The following is a 21,607-nucleotide window of genomic DNA, read 5'->3' on the forward strand; positions in this document are numbered from 1 at the left end:
ATTTTGTATAGTTTGTCCTTGCTACTGCTCCGTAGCTTACACCGTTTCTATGGTAACCGCAGACGCGGAAGTCATTTAGCCAAGCTAATGTATCGAAGGAGACGGAAACTGTGACAATTCGCACACATTCGACGCTTATTAACACAACTTTAACTGTACTTTGTTATGTACTTTCGGTTTGTAAATGAGCGTCAAGTGAATGTCGACGTTCGCCATGGCGGAAGCGAATGACGCCGTCATGCCGGACACCGAGGACGAAGACGCTGACGAAGAGTCTCGCAACTTCTCTGCTGATGAAGAGGAGGTGGGTGGACTCTTTAGTTGTGGTTAAAATTGAGATAAGATAAGTTTATATGCAACAGGAAACTAGTTAGACTGGCTGCTAGCATCATGCTAATTATGTCCAATTAGGACACCTGCACAATATAAAAAAAAGACAATACAGTAGTTCGATTCCTACTGGAAGTTTTGTGTGAAACATGTATTTGTGGTATCTGTTATTAATATTTTTTTGCCTTAAGTCTGGCTGTCATTAACGCTGTGCAGAAGAAGAAAAAAATCAGTCTAAGCCTAGGGTAGTGTTTTTCAACCTTTTTTGAGCCAAGGCACTAGTGATGGGTTGATGAGGCGTCATGAAGCGTTTCGACACATTGCAAAACTGTATTGATACTGTGTCGATACTGTGTCACTAAATACTGACATCTGCTGGACATTAAAAATCACTACAGGCAACCTATGGACCGACTCAACTGACGCTGATTTTATGACCTAGTATATACAATAATATAAACCAAGTCATTGTATTTCATTTAGGATTATTTCATATCTTCATTTAAATAAAAATATATTTGTATCTTTTTTAGATACAGTCAATAAATAATGTGAACATGTATCATAACATGGAAAACTAAGAGAACGTGTTGTGAATGAGGATGCTTGTGGACTGGGATTTTTATTTTTTTATTTTATTTTTACACATTTTTATTTAAAAAAAAAACAGTTTTTCCAACGTATTAAATTTTAGACGATTTCTCTTAGTTATTATTTCTCTGGCTGTAGAAAAGACCCGCTCACAGGGCACAGAGGAGGCGGGAGTGCGACACGGTTCGCGTATCGGTCACGTGACCAAAACAGCTCATGATCGGTCACATGACTTTCTGAAAGCGGTATGCGGACCGACACAGGGTTTCGCTCTATGAGCTCGTCCGGTGTTGCCGGACCCATCACTACAAGGCACATTTTTTTCATTGAAAAAATCCCGAGGCACACAACTAGCAGAAAACATAAAAAAATTAAACTCAGCAGCTGGTATTGACAGTAAAAAGTGGTTTTCGCGAATCGCAATTGTTAGATATCGGAGGTAGCGCAGAGCGCCGGGGCGGACAAGCTTCACAGTGTCTTGGCTGAATGAGCAGGTATCGGACACCTCAGTCTCCTTAGACGCATCCTCGCTCATCCATGCGGATTGGACACTGGCCGAGTTAGTGGGCGGCCGAGAGTGGAGTCGGCTCTCTTGGTTGCTTTGTTGGGTCTGCTCCTGTCTCGAGCCATGCTCCCTCCACCCCAGCAGACCATGGCGTGGAACACCGCAGAGGCCACCACAGTGTATATGTTTCTTTTACTTTTTATTCATAGCTGTATGTAGAAGTGGCTGGTTGCATCAGCTCTGCTCTTTTTTAATGTCTTTAATGTCCTTTGAGTTCTTTGATGTTTGATGCTTCCCTCTTACACACATGTAAGAGGGATGTGTGCTATGGCTATGAGTTGTTTTTTTTCCTTGGCCTCAGTCTGGACCCCCTCTCCAGGGGCCCAGGCTTAGATGGATTTTATTTTTTGTCAATCCCCCATTGTCTACCTATATCTCACCTTTTTTGTAAGGGGTGCCGCAAGTTGGCAGACCCGTCAGCGATCCTGTTCTGTCTCCCTGTAATGTTTGTCTGAACTTGAATGGGATTGTGCTGAAAATTTTAATTTCCCCTCAGGGATTAATAAAGAATTTCTGATTCTGATATAAATTCAAACCCTAACCAACCATGCATCACTATAGCTCAGACCTGGGCATTCTGCGGCCCGCGGGCCGCATCCGGCCCTCTGTGCGTCCCTGTCCGGCCCGCGTGAGGCCAATTATAAATTACAAAATAAATTTTAAAAAGTATCTATGTCGAGTGTGCAATACAACGGTGCTGCTTTTGTTTTGAAAATCGTTATTTGTATTACTTCCGTGTGGACGTATGCGTGTGCGTGATTGTGAGTGAATGTGAACAGCTGCAATCATTAATTACAAAATAAAGTTGAAAAAACATCTATGTCGTGCGCGCAATACAACTGTGCTGCTTTTATTTTGAAAATTATTATTTATGGGCGTGTGTCAGTGTGTAACCTGCGAGTGAAGGTGCACATGCAGCGACAAGTGATGCACGGTTTACACCCGAGACGCTAAAAAGAGAAAAGTTGATGAAGAATGGCGTGTTTCCAACAAGACATGGACTGCCATGCAACGTTCCCTCTAAGGTGCGTGCCTGCGCAATTGCGCCCTGCTCAAGCGTCTGCTGCGCGCAGCAAATATATGCCGCGCACCAAATCAAATCCTATCTGAATTCTAAACAAAATAAACATATTTATTCTATGTAATTTTGCAATGCAACTTTGAGTGACAGTGACAACAAGCGGCCCTAACGGTGTTCGTCAACACCGTTCAATTGAACACCGTTCAATTATTGTAACGTCTATCGAGATGCTTCGAGGCCAGGAATTATATCGATCACTTTATTGAGCAAAACTGTTTATATTCGGCCATAACCACACCAAAAACATAAGTAAAACACTTCTATCTCGAAAAACTAGTCATTTTCTGCCGTACAAACCAGGCCAAAACCAACTTGTCACCAACACGCATAGCACTAAACCACTGGTGCGTTTATGGCCACACAAAAAGTCGGACAACTCAAACATCACACAAAGTTACACTATGACTCCTCAGTCATACGTGTGCTTATTTTACTGTCATTTATTATTAATGTTAATTTATTTATATTAGTCATGGAATGCTGTTACATACACTATGTTGAAGTATTACTATTATTATTAATTATTATTATTATTTATCTTACGGTATATATCAAAAATAATATTGAGCAAAATTTAATTGAAATATTGTCGATGTGGCCCTCCAGCAGTGCTCGGGTTGCTCATGCGGCCCCCGGTAAAAATTAATTGCCCACTCCTGCTATAGCTCGTCTCAAAGTAGGTGTGCTGTCACGACCTGACTAGGGCTGCAACTAACAACTAATTTGATAATTGATTAATCTGTCGATTATTACTTCGATATAGGGCTGCAACAACTAATCGATTAAATCGATTAAAAAAATAGTTGGCTATTAATTTAGTCATCGAGTAGTCATCGATTCGTTGGATCTATGCTATGCGCATGCGCAGAGGCAATTTTAAATTTTTTAATTTTTTTTATAAACCTTTATTTATAAACTGCAACATGTACAAACAGATGAGAAACAATAATCAAAATAAGTATGGTGCCAGTATGCTGGTTTTTTTCAATAAAATACTGGAAAGGATAGAAATGTAGTTTGTCTCTTTTATCCGATTATTAATCGAAGTAATAATCGACAGATTAATCGATTATCAAATTAATCGTTAGTTGCAGCCCTACTTTGATTAATCGATTAATAATCAGATAACAGAGACAAACTACATTTCTATCCTTTCCAGTATTTTATTGAGAAAAAAAAACAGTATACTGGCACCATACTGGCACCATACTTATTTTGATTATTGTTTCTCAGCTGTTTGTAAATGTTGCAGTTTATAAATAAAGGTTTATAAAAAAATTAATTAAAAAAAGTAGCCTCTGCACATAGATCCAAGGAATCAATGACTAAATTAATCGCCAACTATTTTTATAATCGATTTAATCGATTAGTTGTTGCAGCCCTAGACCTGTCACATCACGGCGTGACTTATTTTGAGTGTTTTTTGGTGTTTTCCTGTGTGTAGTGTTTTAGTTCTTGTCTTGCGCTCGTATTTTGGTGTTGATTGTCATGTCATGTACAGATGTACTTTGTGGATGCCGTCTGCTGCTCCACACGCTGTAAGTCTTTGCTGTCGTCCAGCATTCTGTTTTTGTTTACTTTGCAGCCAGTTCAATTTCAGTTTCGTTTTGCATAGCCATCCCTAAGCTTCAATGCCTTTTCTTAGCGGCACTCGCATTTTGTTTATTTTTGGTTTAAGCATTAGATACCTTTTGACCTGCACACTGCCTCCCGCTGTCGTCTGCATATTGTGATCACGACAAACCATGTTCCCGACATCCACAAAGCAATTAGCTACCTGCTGCCACCTACTGACATGGAAGAGTATTAAACGGTTACTCTGCCGCGCTCAAGACAGTACAGACACTAAATAACGGCACATTATTTGCGGATTATAATTACTGGTTTGCATAAAAAAATATTTTTAACCCAATTAGGTGAAATGACATAATCTCCCACGGCACACCAGACAATATCTCATGGTAAACTAGTGTGCCGCGGCACATTGGTTGAAAAACACTGGCTCAGGGGGTCCAGACTGAGGCCAAGGGAAAAAAAACTAATAGCCATAGGACATAAGAAACATCAAAGAACACAGAGGACATTAAATACATTAAAAGAGCAGAACTGATGCAACCAGCTGCCACTCCAGCAGTGCCATTTCTACATACAGCCACAAAAGTAAAACAATTAACCAATAATATACATTGCACACACACACACACACACACACACACACACACACACACACACACACACACACACACACACACACACACACACACACACACACACACACACACACACACACACACACACACACACACACACACACACACACACACACACACACACACACACACACACACACACACGATTGCACCATGCATAGACAAGCAACCAAACAAAAACATCATTTCAACACCCACACACACTGTGGTGGCCTCTGCGGTGTTGCATGCCATCGTCTGCTGGGGTGGAGGGGAGCATGGCCAGAGACAGGAGCAGACCCAACAAAGCAACCAAGAGAGCCGACTCCACCCTCGGCCGCCCACCAACTCCGGGCCTGTGTCCAGTCTGCATGGATGAGCGAGGATGCATCTAAGGAGGCCGAGGTGTCCGATACATGCTCATTCAGCCAAGACACCGTGAAGCCCGTCCGTCCCGGCGCCCAGCGCCAGCTCCGCAGCCCTGTCTCTTCATCCGCATCTCCTCTCATCCAGTCTCTCCAAATGGACTCCGGTGTGGCAGAGACCCAGCAGCTGGTCTCCACGGCCAAAAGGCTCCCGGGAGGCAGAAGTCACGAAAGTGCCACCCCTTGTCGCCATACTTGCCAACCCTCACGATTTTCCCGGGAGACTCCCGAATTTCAGTGCCCCTCCCGAAAATCTCCCACGGCAACAATTCTGCCGAAAATCTCCCGATTTATACCCGGACAACATTATTGGGGGTGTGCCTTGAAGGTACTGCCTTTAGCGTCCTCTTCAACCTGTCGTCACGTCCGCTTTTCCTCCATACAAACATGAATGCAAGGCATACTTGATCAACAGCCATACAGGTCACACTGAGGGTGGCTGTATATACAACTTTAACACTGTTACAAATATGCGCCACACTGTGAACCCACACCAAACAAGAATGACCAACACATTTTAGGAGAACATCCGCACCGTAACACAACATAAACACAACAGAACAAATACCCAGAACCCTTTGCAGCACTAACTCTTCCGGTACGCTACAATATACACCCCCGCTACCACCAAACCCAGCCCCCCCCCCAACCCCGCCCACCACCCCACCCCCCACCTCAAACCCCCCGTTCCCCTCATCTCCCGAATTCGGAGGTCTCAAGGTTGGCAAGTATGCTTGTCGCACAGTCCCGAAGGGTCCCGAACCAAAAGGCAAAAAAAGGCACAGAGCTCCTGCCACCAGCAGCCACTACAGCGGCACCATCTAGACTACAGCGGCGCCATCAATACTAGTGGTGTTCCTCAAGGTTCCTTTTTAGGTCCTCTCAGTTTCATCATTTGGACTGTTCAACTGATGGCCCACAAGTTCAGTTCAAAAAACTAATGGTCTTTGACCAACTTTCTTGCAGAAGCTCCTTAAAAACAGCAGAGCACTCATGTAACTCTGACAAAATAAGTAGACCAAAAACAAACGATTACCGTAGAGCAGTGTTTTTTGACCACTGTGCGTGCCGCCAAGTGTGCCTTGGGAAATTTTTGCAATTTCATCTAATTTGGTTTAAAAAATATATTTTTTTGCAAACCAATAATTATAACCCGCAAACAATGTGCTGTTGTCTAGATCAGTGTTTTTCAAACACTAGTGTACCGTGAGATACAGTCTGGTGTGCCGTGGGAGATTATGTCATTTTACCTAATTGGGTTAAAAATACTTTTTGCAAACCAGTAATTATAATTCGCAAATGTGCCGTTGTTGAGTGTCTGTGCTGTCTAGAGATCGGCAGCGTAACTGTGTAATACTCTTCCATATCAGTAGGTGGCAGCAGGTAGCTAATTGCTTTGTAGATGTCGGAAACATTGTCGTGATCACAATGTGCAGACGACAGCGGGAGGCAGCGTGCAGGTAAAAAGGTATCTAATGCTTAAACCAAAAATAAACAAAATGGCAAGTGCCGCTAAGAAAAGGCATTGAAGCTTAGGGATGGCTATGCAAAACGAAGCTAAAACTGAACTGGCTGCAAAGTAAACAAAAACAGAATGCTGGATGACAGCAAAGACTTACAGCGTGTGGAGCAGCAGACGGCGTCCACAAAGTACATCCGTACATGACATGACAATCAACAACAAAATAGGAGTGCAAGACAAGAATTCAAATAAAACGCACAGGAAAACACCAAAAAACTCAAAATAAGACACGTGTGATGTGTCAGGTCGTGACAGTAGATCTACTTTGAGACAATAGCTATAGTGATGCATGGTTGGTTATGGTTTGAATTCATATCCAACAATTGCGAGAACTACTTTTTACTGTAAATATCGGCTGCTGAGTTTCATTTTTTAATGATTTCTGCTGGTGGTGTGCCTCGAGATTTTTTCAATGAAAAAAATGTGCCTTAGCTCAGAAAAGGTTGAAAAACACTGCTCTAGATAGAAAGCCACAAGAAGAAGAAGAAGTAGATATCAACAGAGTAACCATGTAGTACTGTTCCATATCAGTAGGTGGCAGCAGGTAGTTAATTGCTTTGTAGGCCTACTTAGAGAGAATTAGTGATGGTTATGGTTTAAAATTATATCAAACAGCTGTGTCAGGTATTTGATAAAAACAACTTTATGTTGTTTGTATAGGCTAATGAGTTTCATTTTTTCAAATTTTCTGGCTGGTGGTGTTTTTTTTAATGAAAAAAATGTGCCTTGGCTCAAAAAAGGTGGAAAAACTCTGCTGGTTCTCGGGAAAATAAAAATAATAGCCAGAGTAGAAGTCTGGTGCCACGGTTCTTCTGAAAATGTGGCCCCCAAAACCATTTAGTTAAAAATCTTTGTCACACATCAACCAACGAATCATCATGGATGTTCTCCTTATTGTTTTAGGGTTTTTTTTGCCTGGATTTGCAGTCCATTTGCTGTATTTTTAGCGTGTAGCGTTTGACGGATGCTACCTTGCTACTCAGGTTCAAAGATAGCAAAGCTACAGGAATTGCTACTGGGAAAAGTAGTCTGACCAAAAAATAATTGAGAACCACTGGATTAACAGAATACCCGTTTCTGACTCTAGGCCTCCGATGAGATCCCAGCATCACTTGTCAGCTACTTTGAGGCGTCCAGAAGGCGACTGGAGGCTTGCAAGAAGATCATCCTGGAGGACCTTCAAGGTGTGTATCAGGCAAAAACCTGCTTTTTTTAACCTCGCTAAATAAAATCACTAATTCACATTCACTTAATTGTCCAGTGGAGAAACTGATGCCAACGCGCAACAACACAACACAGCAAACTGAAAAGGCTATTTTCCAAAACAGAAAATGCACAAATGCCAAAAACCAGATGCGACGGGAAAAATGCCGCCAGCAAATTTATCAAAAAATGCCAAAAACACACAAACCCCCAAAACACTTAGCATAGCCTAGCATAACAAAGCATAAGCTAATCCCTCTCTAAAGACTTAAAGGGGTACTGCACTTTTTTTGGAATTGTGCCTATCATTCACAATCCTTACGTAAAACAAGAACACGTTTTTTTTAATGCATTCTAAATTGTAAATAAACGTGAGCAAAAGTCAGCTAACAATGGAGCTAATGGTAATTGATCTAAAAAAACATCTAAAAAAACTCCATTACCTCTAAAGGCCTTAGTGGCCCCATGCGTGGACAGCACCTTTTAGCTCTTATTTCCAAAATTGTGTACACTACTGAATTGGGGTCTTATAGCCGCTTATGTGGACATGTGGCATGTGAAAAAGTGCAATATATTTATCTGTACAGTAATTTATTTATTTATTTATATATATTTATATATATTTATTTTATATATATATTTATAAATTATTTATATATATTTATTTATTTATATATGCACCTTATTGCTTTTTTATCCTGCACTACCATGAGCTTATGTAACGAAATTTCGTTCCTCTCTGTGCTGTAAAGTTCAAATTTGAATGACAATAAAAAGGAAGTCTAAGTCTAAGTCTACTTATACTGCCATCTGGTGGTGTCAGAAGAGTATAACATACAATGGAATTTGGGGAAAAAAAGTGAAAAAATAAGAATTAGCATGTCACTAAACATGAAGTACACGTTTGTGTACTTATGGACTAAGTACATCATATAAAAAGATGATTCTTAGTTTTTATTCTAATTAGGGTCCAATAAGCCCACATAGCAAAGAGAAATTAAAAAAAGCATGTAAACAAACAGCCTGGTCCTTAAGAGGTTAAGGTTTTCACTGTAAGTATATATGCAATGTAGTATCATGTAGTATCAAATACATACATAACATGTAATATTTATGTATTTTGCTAATTTTTTTTTTAGCATACAGCGGTGTATTAATTTCAGAGACGCATCAGAACAATAGCTATTTCCTTTAACAACAACAACACTATTAATCATGGCAGACGTCATGAGAGATTACAAAGACTACTTTGGGAAAAATGATGATCCGGAAACTTAAATTTTTCAGCCTGAATATAAGGAGGATGATCTACGTTTTAGAAGCTGAGTGCGGAACAGATCCAGCAAGTAGCAGTATTGCTAAGTGCTGAACAAGAAATACAAACTATGAACATAATAAAACAATGACTTACTGTACAATGTCTGCTGTCACCTCAATGCCAACTGAGGGGATGTTTATATCTTGAAGAATTAATCATAATCCTCACGCAGGTAAAAAAATAAAAAAAAAATAAAAAAAATAATATATATATATATATATATATATATATATATATATATATATATACCTGTATATATATATATATATATATATATATATATATATGTGTGTGGGAAAAATCACAAGACTATTTCATCTCTAAAATCTCCTGATGATTGAGGGAAACCCCTCATGAAACAGGCCTGTAGAGATGAAATAGTCTTGTGATTTTTCCCACACATACATATTACGCTCTACCACGGTATCGAGCACTATTTTTTTGGATAATCTAATTAAGACTATATATATATATATATATATATATATATATATATATATATATATATATATATATATATATATATATATATATATATAAAACAGCGTCTTTTCATGTCTTTCTGCTCTCTGTGATCACTGGGCCGCTAAAAGTAGTTCCTCAGCGTTAGCGCTGATAACAACAATATTGCTAATATTTGGTTTTTATTTAGGGTAGGGTTAGAGATGTAAATGCGGACGCTGTATTGGTCCGTTGTGGTGAAGAAGGAGCTGAGCCGCAAGGCAAAGCTCTCAATTTACCGGTCGATCTACGTTCCCATCCTCACCTATGGTCATGAGCTTTGGGTTATGACCGAAAGGACAAGATCACGGGTACAAGCGGCCGAAATGAGTTTCCTCCGCCGGGTGGCGGGGCTCTCCCTTAGAGATAGGGTGAGAAGCTCTGTCATCCGGGGGGAGCTCAAAGTAAAGCCACTGCTCCTCCACATCAAGAGGAGCCAGATGAGGTGGTTCGGGCATCTGGTCAGGATGCCACCCGAACGCCTCCCTAGGGAGGTGTTTAGGGCACGTCCGACCGGTAGGAGGCCACGGGGAAGACCCAGGACACGTTGGGAAGACTATATCTCCCGGCTGGCCTGGGAACACCTCGGGATCCCCCGGGAAGAGCTAGACGAAGTGGCTGGGGAGAGGGAAGTCTGGGCTTCCCTGCTTAGGCTGCTGCCCCCGTGACCCGACCTCGGATAAGCGTAAGAAGATGGATGGATGGATGGAGTATTGATGGCGGGTTTTGGATGTTTTTTAGAGAGCTTTATGGGTGGAATAGAGTACTGCCATCATCGGCTCCTTTGTTAGCTGACTTTTGCTAACGTTTATTTATGAGTTAGAATGCGCAAAAAAAATGTGTTCTTGGATTCAAAATAATGGACAAAATAAAAATTAAAAATGCAGTTCCCCTTTAAGACGTAATACAAACCCAGTCCAGGGGTGTCCAAACTTTTTCCACCAAGAGCCGCTTAACGAAAAGTGAAAGTATCCGGGGGGCATTTTGATATTTTTTTAAATATGGTTAATAAAAAAAATGGCTGAAAACGGACATATATTTTCATATTTACTTATATTTAAAGACAACTTGATGTCAGTGTTGTGTTATGGGTGACAAAACGTACCGGTAGTTTGTGGCCTTGTGGTTAGAGTGTCCGCCCTGAGATCGGTAGGTCGTGAGTTCAAACCACGGCCGAGTCATACCAAAGACTATAAAAATGGGACCCATTACCTCCCTGCCTGACACTCAGCATCAAGGGTTGGAATTGGGGGTTCAATCACTAAAATTATTCCTGGGCGCGGCCGCTGCTACTGCTCACTGCTCCATTCACCTCCCAGGGGGTGATCAAGGGTGATGGGTCAATTGCAGAGAATAATTTTGCCACACCTAGTGTGTGTGTGAAAATCATGGGTACTTACTTAATTAGCTGTTACAGAGGTGTCCAAAGTGTGGCCAAGGGGGCCATTTGGGGGCCCAAGCGCGAGCTTTGCCTGCAACATGTTTTCGGGCAAGGCATAATGTAATGGGAAAAAACTAAAATGTTGATACCTGTAGCTAATTTTAAATTTTTTTTTACATATTACACAAAAAAAAACTACTCCGGCGTCCTCCCCCCTCCAAAGACATGCACCTGGGGATAGGTTGATTGGCAACACTAAATTGGTCCCTAGTGTGTGAATGTGAGTGTGAATGTTGTCTGTCTATCTGTGTTGGCCCTGCGATGAGGTGGCGACTTGTCCAGGTAGTACCCCGCCTACTGCCCGAATGCATTTGAGATAGGCTCCAGCACCCCCCGCGACCCTGAAAGGGACAAGCGGTAGAAAATGGATGGATGGACTATATCACACAAAGCTGACACTAAGTCTACATTTTAGTTTTTTTACAAAATAAAATAAATATCAAAATTTCCCCCACTTTCAAATTTTGTATCAAATGTTCAGCTTTTTTCCCAATACATTACATATTTTTGCTCTTTTTTTCTTACATTTTTACAGTTTTATCCCTCAGGTCTGGCGCCCACAGTATTAACCTCCTGCTATCCTCGCTCTTATTTGTTCCGTGAACTTGCAGCATTAATCTAATGCAGTTTTTGAAGTTTGAATGTGTGTGTTTGGCTTCTTTTTTTTTTTGGGACCATTTACTCTTTGTCATTGCAGTATTTTCCCGTTGTATTTTTTTCATGGAATTTGCATGTTTTTGCTTTCGGATCATCTCTGTGCTCGGCGCGCTTGGAAGTTTCTGCCAGTTTGCCCCCGTTGGCCACAATAAGAGATAAGCAGCGACATAAACATCAAAACTTATTTACTTGTGTCCTCTCAGGTGTGACCGCATCACCGAGCAATGAACGGACAACAAAACAAGCAGAGTTCGCTGAGGACGAGCAGAAACCTGTATGTGTTTTTCATCGCACTTCTGTCTGACTGAAATTCTAGATTGTATTGTGCAGCAATGTCCATGTTAGTTTGGAATTCACTGTTTAAAGTTTTTAATTAAAGTACCAATGATTGTCACACACACACTAGATGTGGTGAAATTTGTCAAACCAGATTTGTCTAAAATGCGGCCTGGGGGCCATTTGTGTCCCACAGTTAATGTTTTATTGGCCCACGGCACATTCTAAGAATACCCCTCTAAAAACAAACAAACATAAAACGTGGAATAAAAGGGCGAACAGGTTAAATGTAACAAAAAAAATTGCAGTGTTGACTGTAATAGCACAATAAAACTGATAAAAAATAATAATGATTCAAAATTAAAGTTGTTAAGAATTATTGACGTATTGAAGGCTCCAATTACTTCACATCAACAAGTCCGCTTGGAAATATTTTTTGAGGAAAATATTGCTTATTTTGTGTGTTTGTTATATTAAAAAACTAGTTTTCTTTGACCAAAAGAGCATAGAACATAAAATAATGAAAACATAATAAAAACAATAGATCTGAAGTTGTTCCAGAGAATTAATCATTGTGAGTAAAAATAAAACCATAAAACAGGATTTTGACAACGAGGGCATATAACAAACACACAAACAAAAATAAAACATGAAAAAAACCAAAAAACTTTGAATCTACCTGAAGTCGTTCCAGAGACTTAATAATTGAAAGAAAAAAAACGTATTTTTGACACTTTTATAAGTGGGGCCCTTTTGGGTCCCCAGGAGTTTTAGTGGCATTTTTTTTTTTACTGTCATTGCTCAAAAATACATCAACGTTATTATTATGTTATTATTGCCTTATTTAAGGCTTCAATATTTTACATCAAATATTCCACTTTGAAAATAGTTTACTGAAAATATTGCACATTTTGTGTTTTTGCCATAAAACATGGTTTTGACAACAAGGGCATAAAACAAACACACAAACAAAAAAAAAAAACATGAAAAAAAAAAAAACAACAACTTTGAATCTACCTGAAGTTGTTCCAGAGACTTAGTAATTGAAAGAAAAAAAACTTATTTTTGACACTTTTATAAGTGGGGCCCTTTTGGGTTCCCAAGTGTTTCAGTGGGATGTTTCTTAACTGTCATTGCTCAAAAAATACATCTATTGTGTTATGATTTTTTAACTTATTTAAGTTTCCAATTATTTTACACAAAATATTCCACGCTGAAAATATTTTTGCTGAAAATATTCTATATTTTGTGTTTTTGCCATGAAAAAAAACAGGGTTTTGACAAAAAGGGCATACAACAAACAAAAAAAGAAAAACATGAAAAAATAATTAAAACGTAATAATTGACGTATACATCTGAAGTTGATCTACATATTTAAGTGTTTAATGTCAAAAAAATGCATGACTTCTTTTTAACATTATGAGTGGGGGCATTTTGGGTCCCCAAAGATTTTAGTGTGATTTTTTTTTTTAACTGTCATGCTCAAAAAATACATACATTGTGTTGTGAATTATTGATTTACCGGTATTTAAAGTTCCAATTATTTTACATAAAATATTCCACTTTAAAAATATTTTACTGAAAATATTGCACATTTTGTGTTTTTGCCATAAAAAAACAGGGTTTTGACAAAAAGGGCATATAACAAACCAAAAAAGAAAAACATGAAAAAAGTATTAAAACTTATAATTGACGGATACATCTGAAGTTGATCTAGATATTTAAGTGTTGAACGTCAAAAAAATGTATGACTTCTTTTTAACATTATCAGTTGGGGGCCTTTTGTGTCCCCAAGGATTTTAGTGTGATTTTTTTGTGTGTGTGTTTTTGCCATAAAAACAGGGTTTTGACGACAAGAGCATAAAACAAATCAAATATGACATATTTTTACACACTTGTTTTAAACATTACCTGAGAATATGCAGTACAGTACCACGTGTTCTTCTTGTGTGTTTTGTCCTACTGCAGGCTGACCCTGACCCTGTCCTCCATGCAGACCAAGATGTGCTTTCTCCTGACAGCCAAGGTACGTTGTCGCACTGCGTACCTTGTCATGGCCACTGGGCGGCGCCATCGTGCTGTTTATTAACTCTTGTGGGGGCCAGAGAGCTCATGGATGAATCCAGAGCTGTCCAAGCCTTTTCCACTGAGGGCCACTGATTTGTTTCCTTTTCAAAATGATTACAATGTATAGATTTTTTTTTAAACCTTTAGGGCTCCATTCAAGTTTGATCCCGGGGACCCGGAATGGTCTGTCATAAAACCAAGTCATATTGTAATATTTATTTCAACGCATACATCTCTTCAGATCTATCTGATCTATTTATTTTTGGTTTAATGCCCTTTATGTTAAAGAAACACCTTATATGCAATATTTTCACCCAAACTATTTTCAAACAAACAAACATTTGCTTCATCATTATTTTTTTGAGCAATGGGAGTTAAAAAAAAAAAAAATCCCACAAAATGATCAGGGATTCAAAAGGGCCCCACTAATAAAAGTGTTTAAAGGCCTACTGAAATGATTTTTTTAATTTAAACTTGGATAGCAGATCCATTCTATGTGTCATACTTGATCATTTCGCGATATTGCCATATTTTTGCTGAAAGGATTTAGTAGAGAACATCGACGATAAAGTTCGCAACTTTTGGTCGCTGATAAAAAAAGCCTCGCCTGTACCGGAAGTGTGACGTCACAGGTTGAAAGGCTCCTCACATTTCCCCATTGTTTACACCAGCAGCTAGAGCGATTCGGACCGAGAAAGCAACGATTACCCCATTAATTTGAGCGAGGATGAAAGATTTGTGGATGAGGAACGTGAGAGTGAAGGACTAGAGTGCAGTGCAGGACGTATCTTTTTTCGCTCTGACCGTAACTTAGGTACAAGGGCTCATTGGATTCCACACTCTCTCCTTTTTCTATTGTGGATCACGGATTTGTATTTTAAACCACCTCGGATACTATATCCTCTTGAAAATGAGAGTGGAGAACGCGAAATGGACATTCACAGTGACTTTTATCCCCACGACAATACATCGGCGAAACACTTTAGCTACGGAGCTAACGTGATAGCATCGGGCTTAACTGCAGATAGAAACAAAAGAAATAAGCCCCTGACTGGAAGGATAGACAGAAAATCAACAATACTATTAAACCATGGACCTGTAACTACACGGTTAATGCTTTCCAGTCTGGCGAAGCTTAACAATGCTGTTGCTAACGACGCCATTGAAGCTAACTTAGCTACGGAACCTCGACAGAGCTATGCTAAAAACATTATCTCTCCACCTACGCCAGCCAGCCCTCATCTGCTCATCAACACCCGTGCTCACCTGCGTTCCAGCGATCGACGGAGCGACGAAGGACTTCACCTGATCACCGATGCGGTCGGAGGCCCGTAGACGGAGGAAGTCAAGGTGAGGTCGGCGGCTAGCGTCGGATAGCGCGTCTGCTATCCATCTCAAAGTCCTCCTGGTTGTGTTGCTGTAGTCCGCCGCTAATACACCGATCCCACCTACAGCTTTCTTCTTTGCAGTCTTCATTGTTCATTAAACAAATTGCAAAATATTCACCAACACAGATGTCCAGAATACTGTGGCATTTTGAGATGAAAACGGAGCTTTTTGTATTTGATCCTATGGGGTCCGAATACTTCCGTTTCAACCATTGACGTCATGCGCATACGTCATCATACATAGACGTTTTCAACCGGAAGTTTCGCGGGAAATTTAAAATTGCACTTTATAAGTTAACCCGGCCGTATTGGCATGTGTTGCAATGTTAAGATTTCATCATAGATATATAAACTATCAGACTGCGTGGTCGGTAGTAGTGGGTTTCAGTAGGCCTTTAAAATAAGTCGTACATTATTATTTGTTTTTATTTCAACGGTTAAATCTTTAGAGCAACTCCAGATCTATCCTTAGATTATATGTATGTATTTCTTTTTTTTCATAAATACATATAATTTTACGCTCTTTTCGTCATTGAAAACTTGTTTATGGTAAACGTACAAAATATGCAATATTTTTCCCATAAAAATATTTGATGTGAAATAACTGGGCTCCAATAAGTCAATAACAGGTCAATAATTCATAACAGTGATTTTGATTCTTTTTTAAATTTTTTAACAATGACAGTAAAAAAAAAATCCCACTTAAATTATCGGGATCCAAAAGCGCCCCACTAATAAAAGTGTTAAAAATAAGTTGTATATTACTTTTTTCAATGCTTAACTCTTTAGATCAACTTCAGATATAGCTGTTGATTACAAGTTTATATTATTTGAAACAAATATGTACATTTTGTGTTTGTTTTACATTCTTTTTGTCATTGAAAACTTTGATTTTATGGCAAACACACAAAATATGCAATATTTGCCCCAAAAAATATTTCGAAGTGGAATATTTGATGTGAAACAATTGGAGCCTTTAATAGGTCAATAATTAATAATTCGTTATTTTTTGAGCAATGACCGTTAAAAAAAAAAAAGCACATGAACATTTTCAGGGATGTCAAAGGGCCCCACTAATAAAAGTATCAAAATAACTTATTAAGGATTTTTTTATTTTTATTTTTTATTTCCACGCTTAACTCTTTAGATCAACTTCATATCTAGCTGATGATTACAAGTTTTTGTTTAATTTTTTTAATTTGATCTTGTTAGCTTTATTCTTTTTAATTAATTTTTTGTTTCTTTTTTGCCCTTTTTTGAAAACTATGTTTTCCATGGCAAACACACAAAATATGTGATATTTTCCCCCCAAAATATTTCAAAGTGGAATATTTGATGTGAAACAATTGGAGCCTTAAATAGGTCAATAATTCATAGCTACATTGATTTTTGTTCATTATTAAAATTTTTAGCAAAAAAAACCCCACATAAATTATTGGGATCCAAAAGGGCCCCATTAATATAAGTGTTAAAAGTAAGTCGTAAATCATTATTTGTATTTCTTTATTTTTACGCTTTAGATCAACTTCATATCTAGATGTTGATTACAAGTTTTTATTAAATTTTTTGAATTTTTTTTTCTTGTTTGTTTTACGCCCTTTTTGTCATTGTTTTTTATGGCAAACACACACAATATGCCATATTTTCCCAAAAATAATATTTCAAACTGGATAATTTGATGTGAAGTAATTTGAGCCTTGAATAGGTCAATAATTCATAACAATATTGATTACGATTCATTATTATTTTTCGAGCAATGACAGTTTTAAAGAAAAAAACAACCTGCATGGCAGCATTGTTTTATTAGAGTCAACATTGCAACTCTTTTTTGTTGCATTTCACCTGTTTGCTCTTATTAGATGTTTTTTGATAGTGTTCTTAGAACGTTCCTGCGGGCCATTAAAACATTATTTACAGGCCACTTTTGGCCCCCAGGACTCCACTTTGGACACCCCTGGTTTAATCCACCGTTCCTCAGTATCAGTGCAGGTGTGTCACGTTGCAGCGGTCTGTATTGCAGGTGAATGTGGGGCAGAAGAGTGCGATAACTTCCTGTCGGACGAGGAGGGACAGAGCGTGTCCAACTACCAGCAGGATGGAGGAGGTAGAGCGCTCCAGGTGGAGGTGGAGACAAGCAGACGGAGAGAACAAGACTTTGAGGAGGAGCTGAAAAGGATGATGGAAGTTGAGAAGGTGACTCTCATGCTCGGAGGATGTTCTCCTAAAACGTACAACAGATTTAGCCTACTATCATATGCTTTACTGTATGTTTACTTACACCTTGCTACCATATTATTTTATCATACTAGGCAGTTGGTCTGAATTGTGGATGTACACTAAGTTGGAGTATCTTCTATAATGTTTTCTTTTTTTCCTATGTGCAGCTGCGGCAGAAGGAAGTAGACTTGATGGAGAAGAAGGCTCAGGAAGAACTGGAGCAGGAATTCCAGCTGCAACAGGTTTTTATCTGCTGGAATCTTGTCAACTACTTGGTCTCCAAACAGTGAAATTATACACATTTTTATTTTCATTTTACTTAAAAAAGTGTTCTGTATTATTTTCTATGTTGTTGCGCTTCTAACGCAAAAAACAAGACAACTTGAAGTATCTTTTGACACACAAAAACGTGTGCGCCGTTTATACCATCAAAGACGAGACTGAATGACTGCTTACATCAAAGAGACTCAAAAAGGCGGTCACAACAAACCCCCATCTTTGGGTAAATCTCCTGACGGTCACTTAAAGGGGCCGCACCGAATTACTCACTCTTAACTGCATACTGTATATGGATGCTAAACAAGAACAACATTGTTATGTGCACAATAGAACAATGACAGTAAATAATGATGACAAAGTCAAGTAAACAGGTGTGGTGAATGATGTCCTTAAAGCAACCGCTACAATGTATTATTTTAGTTATTATTTTTTTAAAGTTATAATTAATAATAATTATTAATCATTAATGTTAAATGGACTACAAGCAGTGATATTATACATTTTCTATTTAAATTTTACTTAAGTGTTCTGTATTATTTTTATGTTGTTTTCAGTCATTTTTAAACATTTTTATTAAAAAAAAAAAAAAGATTCATGTTAATTGGCCTCGAAGCATTGAATTTATACACATTTCTATTTTAATTTTACATAAAAAAGTGTTCTGTATTACTTTTTACGTTATTTTTTACTTATTTTTAAAAAGTTTTTATTACCGGTAATAGTAATTAATAATTATTAATTTTAATTGACCTCAAAGCAGTGAAATTATACACTTTCTATTGTAATTTTACATTAAAAAAGTTCTGTATTTTTTATGTTATTTTTAGTTATTATTTTTTAAAGTTATTATTAATAATCATTATTATTAATGTTAATTAGCCTCAAAGCAGTGAAGTTATACACATTTCTATTTTGATTTTACATAAAAAAGTGTTCTATATAATTTTTTATTATTTTAATTATTATTTAGTAGTTATTATAATAATATTAATTATTTGTTATTTGGTCTCTAAGCAGTGAATGAACAAATTTATATTTTAATTTGACATAAAAAAGTATTCTATATTATTTGTAATGGTATTTAGTTGTTTTTTTTAAGTTATTATTAATAATAATTATTATTAACTATTCATGTTAATTGGTCTCCAAGCAATTAATTCATACACATTTAAATTTAAATTTTACATTAAAAACATTTTCTGTATTATTATTTATTTTAGTTATTTTTTAAGTTATTAATAATGATAATTATTATTAATATTAATGTTAGTTGGCCTCGAAGCAGTGAAATTATAAACATTTAAATTTTACATAGTGTTCTGTATTGTTTTTTATGTTATTTTTAGTTATTATTTTCTAAAGTTATTACTAATAATTTTTATGAATTATTAATGTTAGTTGGCCTAGAAGTGGTCATTTTATACACATGTTTATTTTAAATTGACATAAAAAAGTTTCTGTAATTTTTTTCTGTTATTTTAATTAATATTTTAAAAAGTTATTATTAATAATAATAACTATTAATTATTAATGTTATTTGGCCTCCAAGCAGTGAATTTCTACACATTTATATTTAATTTTACATATTATTTTTAGTGATTATTTTATACGTTATTATGAATAATAATCATTAATTATTAATGTTAATTGGCCACCAAGCAGTGAATTCATACATATTTCTATTTTAATTTACATTTAAATAGTAATAGTAATGTTTTATATTATTTTTTATACATTATTTTTTAAAGTTATTATTATTAATAATAATTATTAATATTATTAAACATGAATGAAAATCATAATTTTTAATACAATTATTATTACTAATATTAATAGTAAGTAGTTATGTACATTTTATTTATAATGCCCTTTTCACAGATAAAAATCACAAAGAGCTGTACAAAACATTGGTTAATCAAAACAACAATTACATTAAAGGCCAAATGAAATGAATTTTTTTTATTTAAACGGGGATAGCAGATCCATTCTATGTGTCATACTTGATCATTTCGCGATATTGCCATATTTTTGCTGAAAGGATTTAGTAGAGAACATCGACGATAAAGTTCGCAACTTTTGGTCGCTGATAAAAAAAGCCTTGCCTGTACCGGAAGTAGCGTGATGTCACAGGTTGAAAGGCTCCTCACATTTCCCCATTGTTTACACCAGCAGCGAGAGCGATTTGGACCGAGAAAGCGACGATTACCCCATTAATTTGAGCCAGGATGAAAGATTTGTGGATGAGGAACGTGAGAGTGCAGGACTAGAGTGCAGTGCACGACGCGTCTTTTTTCGCTCTGACCGTAACTTAGGTACAAGCTGGCTCATTGGATTCCACACTCTCTCCTTTTTCTATTGTGGATCACGGATTTGTATTTTAAACCACCTCGGATACTATATCCTCTTGAAAACGAGAGTCTAGAACGCGAAATGGACATTCACAGTGACTTTTATCTCCACGACAATACGTCGGCGAAACACTTTAGCTACGGAGCTAACGTGATAGCATCGGGCTTAACTGCATATAGAAACAAAAGAAATAAGCCCCTGACTGGAAGGATAGACAGAAAATCAACAATACTATTAAACCATGGACATGTAACTACATGGTTAATGCTTTCCAGCCTGGCGAAGCTTAACAATGCTGTTGCTAACGACGCCATTGAAGCTAACTTAGCAACGGGACCTCACAGAGCTATGCTAAAAACATTAGCTATCCACCTACGCCAGCCAGCCCTCATCTGCTCATCAACACCCGTGCTCACCCGTGCTCACCTGCGTTCCAGTGATCGACGGAGCGACGAAGGACTTCACCCGATCATCCGTGCGGTTGGCGGCTAGCATCGGCTAGCGCGTCTGCTATCCAAGTCAAAGTCCTCCTGCCGCTAATACACCGATCCCACCTACAACTTTCTTCTTTGCAGTCTTCATTGTTCATTAAACAAATCGCAAAAGATTCACCAACACAGATGTCCAGAATACTCTGGAATTTTGAGATGAAAACAGAGCTTTTTGTATTGGATTCAATGGTGTCCGAATACTTCCGTTTCAACGATTGACGTCACGCGCATATGTCATCATACATAAACATTTTCAACCGGAAGTTTAGCGGGAAATTTAAAATTGCACTTTCTAAGTTAACCCGGCCGTATTGGCATGTGTTGCAATGTTAAGATTTCATCATTGATATATAAACTATCAGACTGCGTGGTCGGTAGTAGTGGGTTTCAGTAGGCCTTTAAAACAGGGGCAACATCAGAAAAAAGATTAGAAAAAGTGGATAAAAAAAAAAAAAAAAAAAAAAAAATATATATATATATATATATATATATATATATATATATATATATATATATATATATATATATATATATATATATATATATATATATATATATATATAGATATACAATATATATATAATATTATTATTATTATCAATATTGTTTTTATGGTATTACTTTTTCATGCAACAGGAGCTGGTCCACGACCTGAAGCGACGAGTGGAGGAAGAGGTGAAGATGAGAAAGGAGGAGCAGAAGAGGCTGATAGAAAGA

At 37.5% G+C, this 21,607-nt stretch overlaps 1 protein-coding gene across 1 annotated transcript in view; it reads left to right on the forward strand.

Annotated features, from left to right (window-relative positions):
- Positions 1-214: 214 nt before the first annotated feature.
- The window catches only part of lrriq1 (leucine-rich repeats and IQ motif containing 1), a 102,624-nt gene continuing 81,231 nt past the window's right edge, over positions 215-21,607 (forward strand). Inside the window, exons 1-7 of the mRNA XM_062040882.1 lie at positions 215-304; positions 7,791-7,887; positions 12,027-12,097; positions 14,068-14,125; positions 17,575-17,747; positions 17,939-18,013; positions 21,527-21,607. The exon at positions 21,527-21,607 is cut by the window's right edge and continues 2,187 nt beyond it. Of these exons, the coding sequence (XP_061896866.1) occupies positions 215-304; positions 7,791-7,887; positions 12,027-12,097; positions 14,068-14,125; positions 17,575-17,747; positions 17,939-18,013; positions 21,527-21,607 (645 nt within the window). The remainder of the gene's footprint in view (positions 305-7,790; positions 7,888-12,026; positions 12,098-14,067; positions 14,126-17,574; positions 17,748-17,938; positions 18,014-21,526) is intronic.

This window comes from Entelurus aequoreus, linkage group LG03 (genome assembly GCF_033978785.1).
Source record: "Entelurus aequoreus isolate RoL-2023_Sb linkage group LG03, RoL_Eaeq_v1.1, whole genome shotgun sequence".
NCBI lineage: Eukaryota > Metazoa > Chordata > Actinopteri > Syngnathiformes > Syngnathidae > Entelurus > Entelurus aequoreus.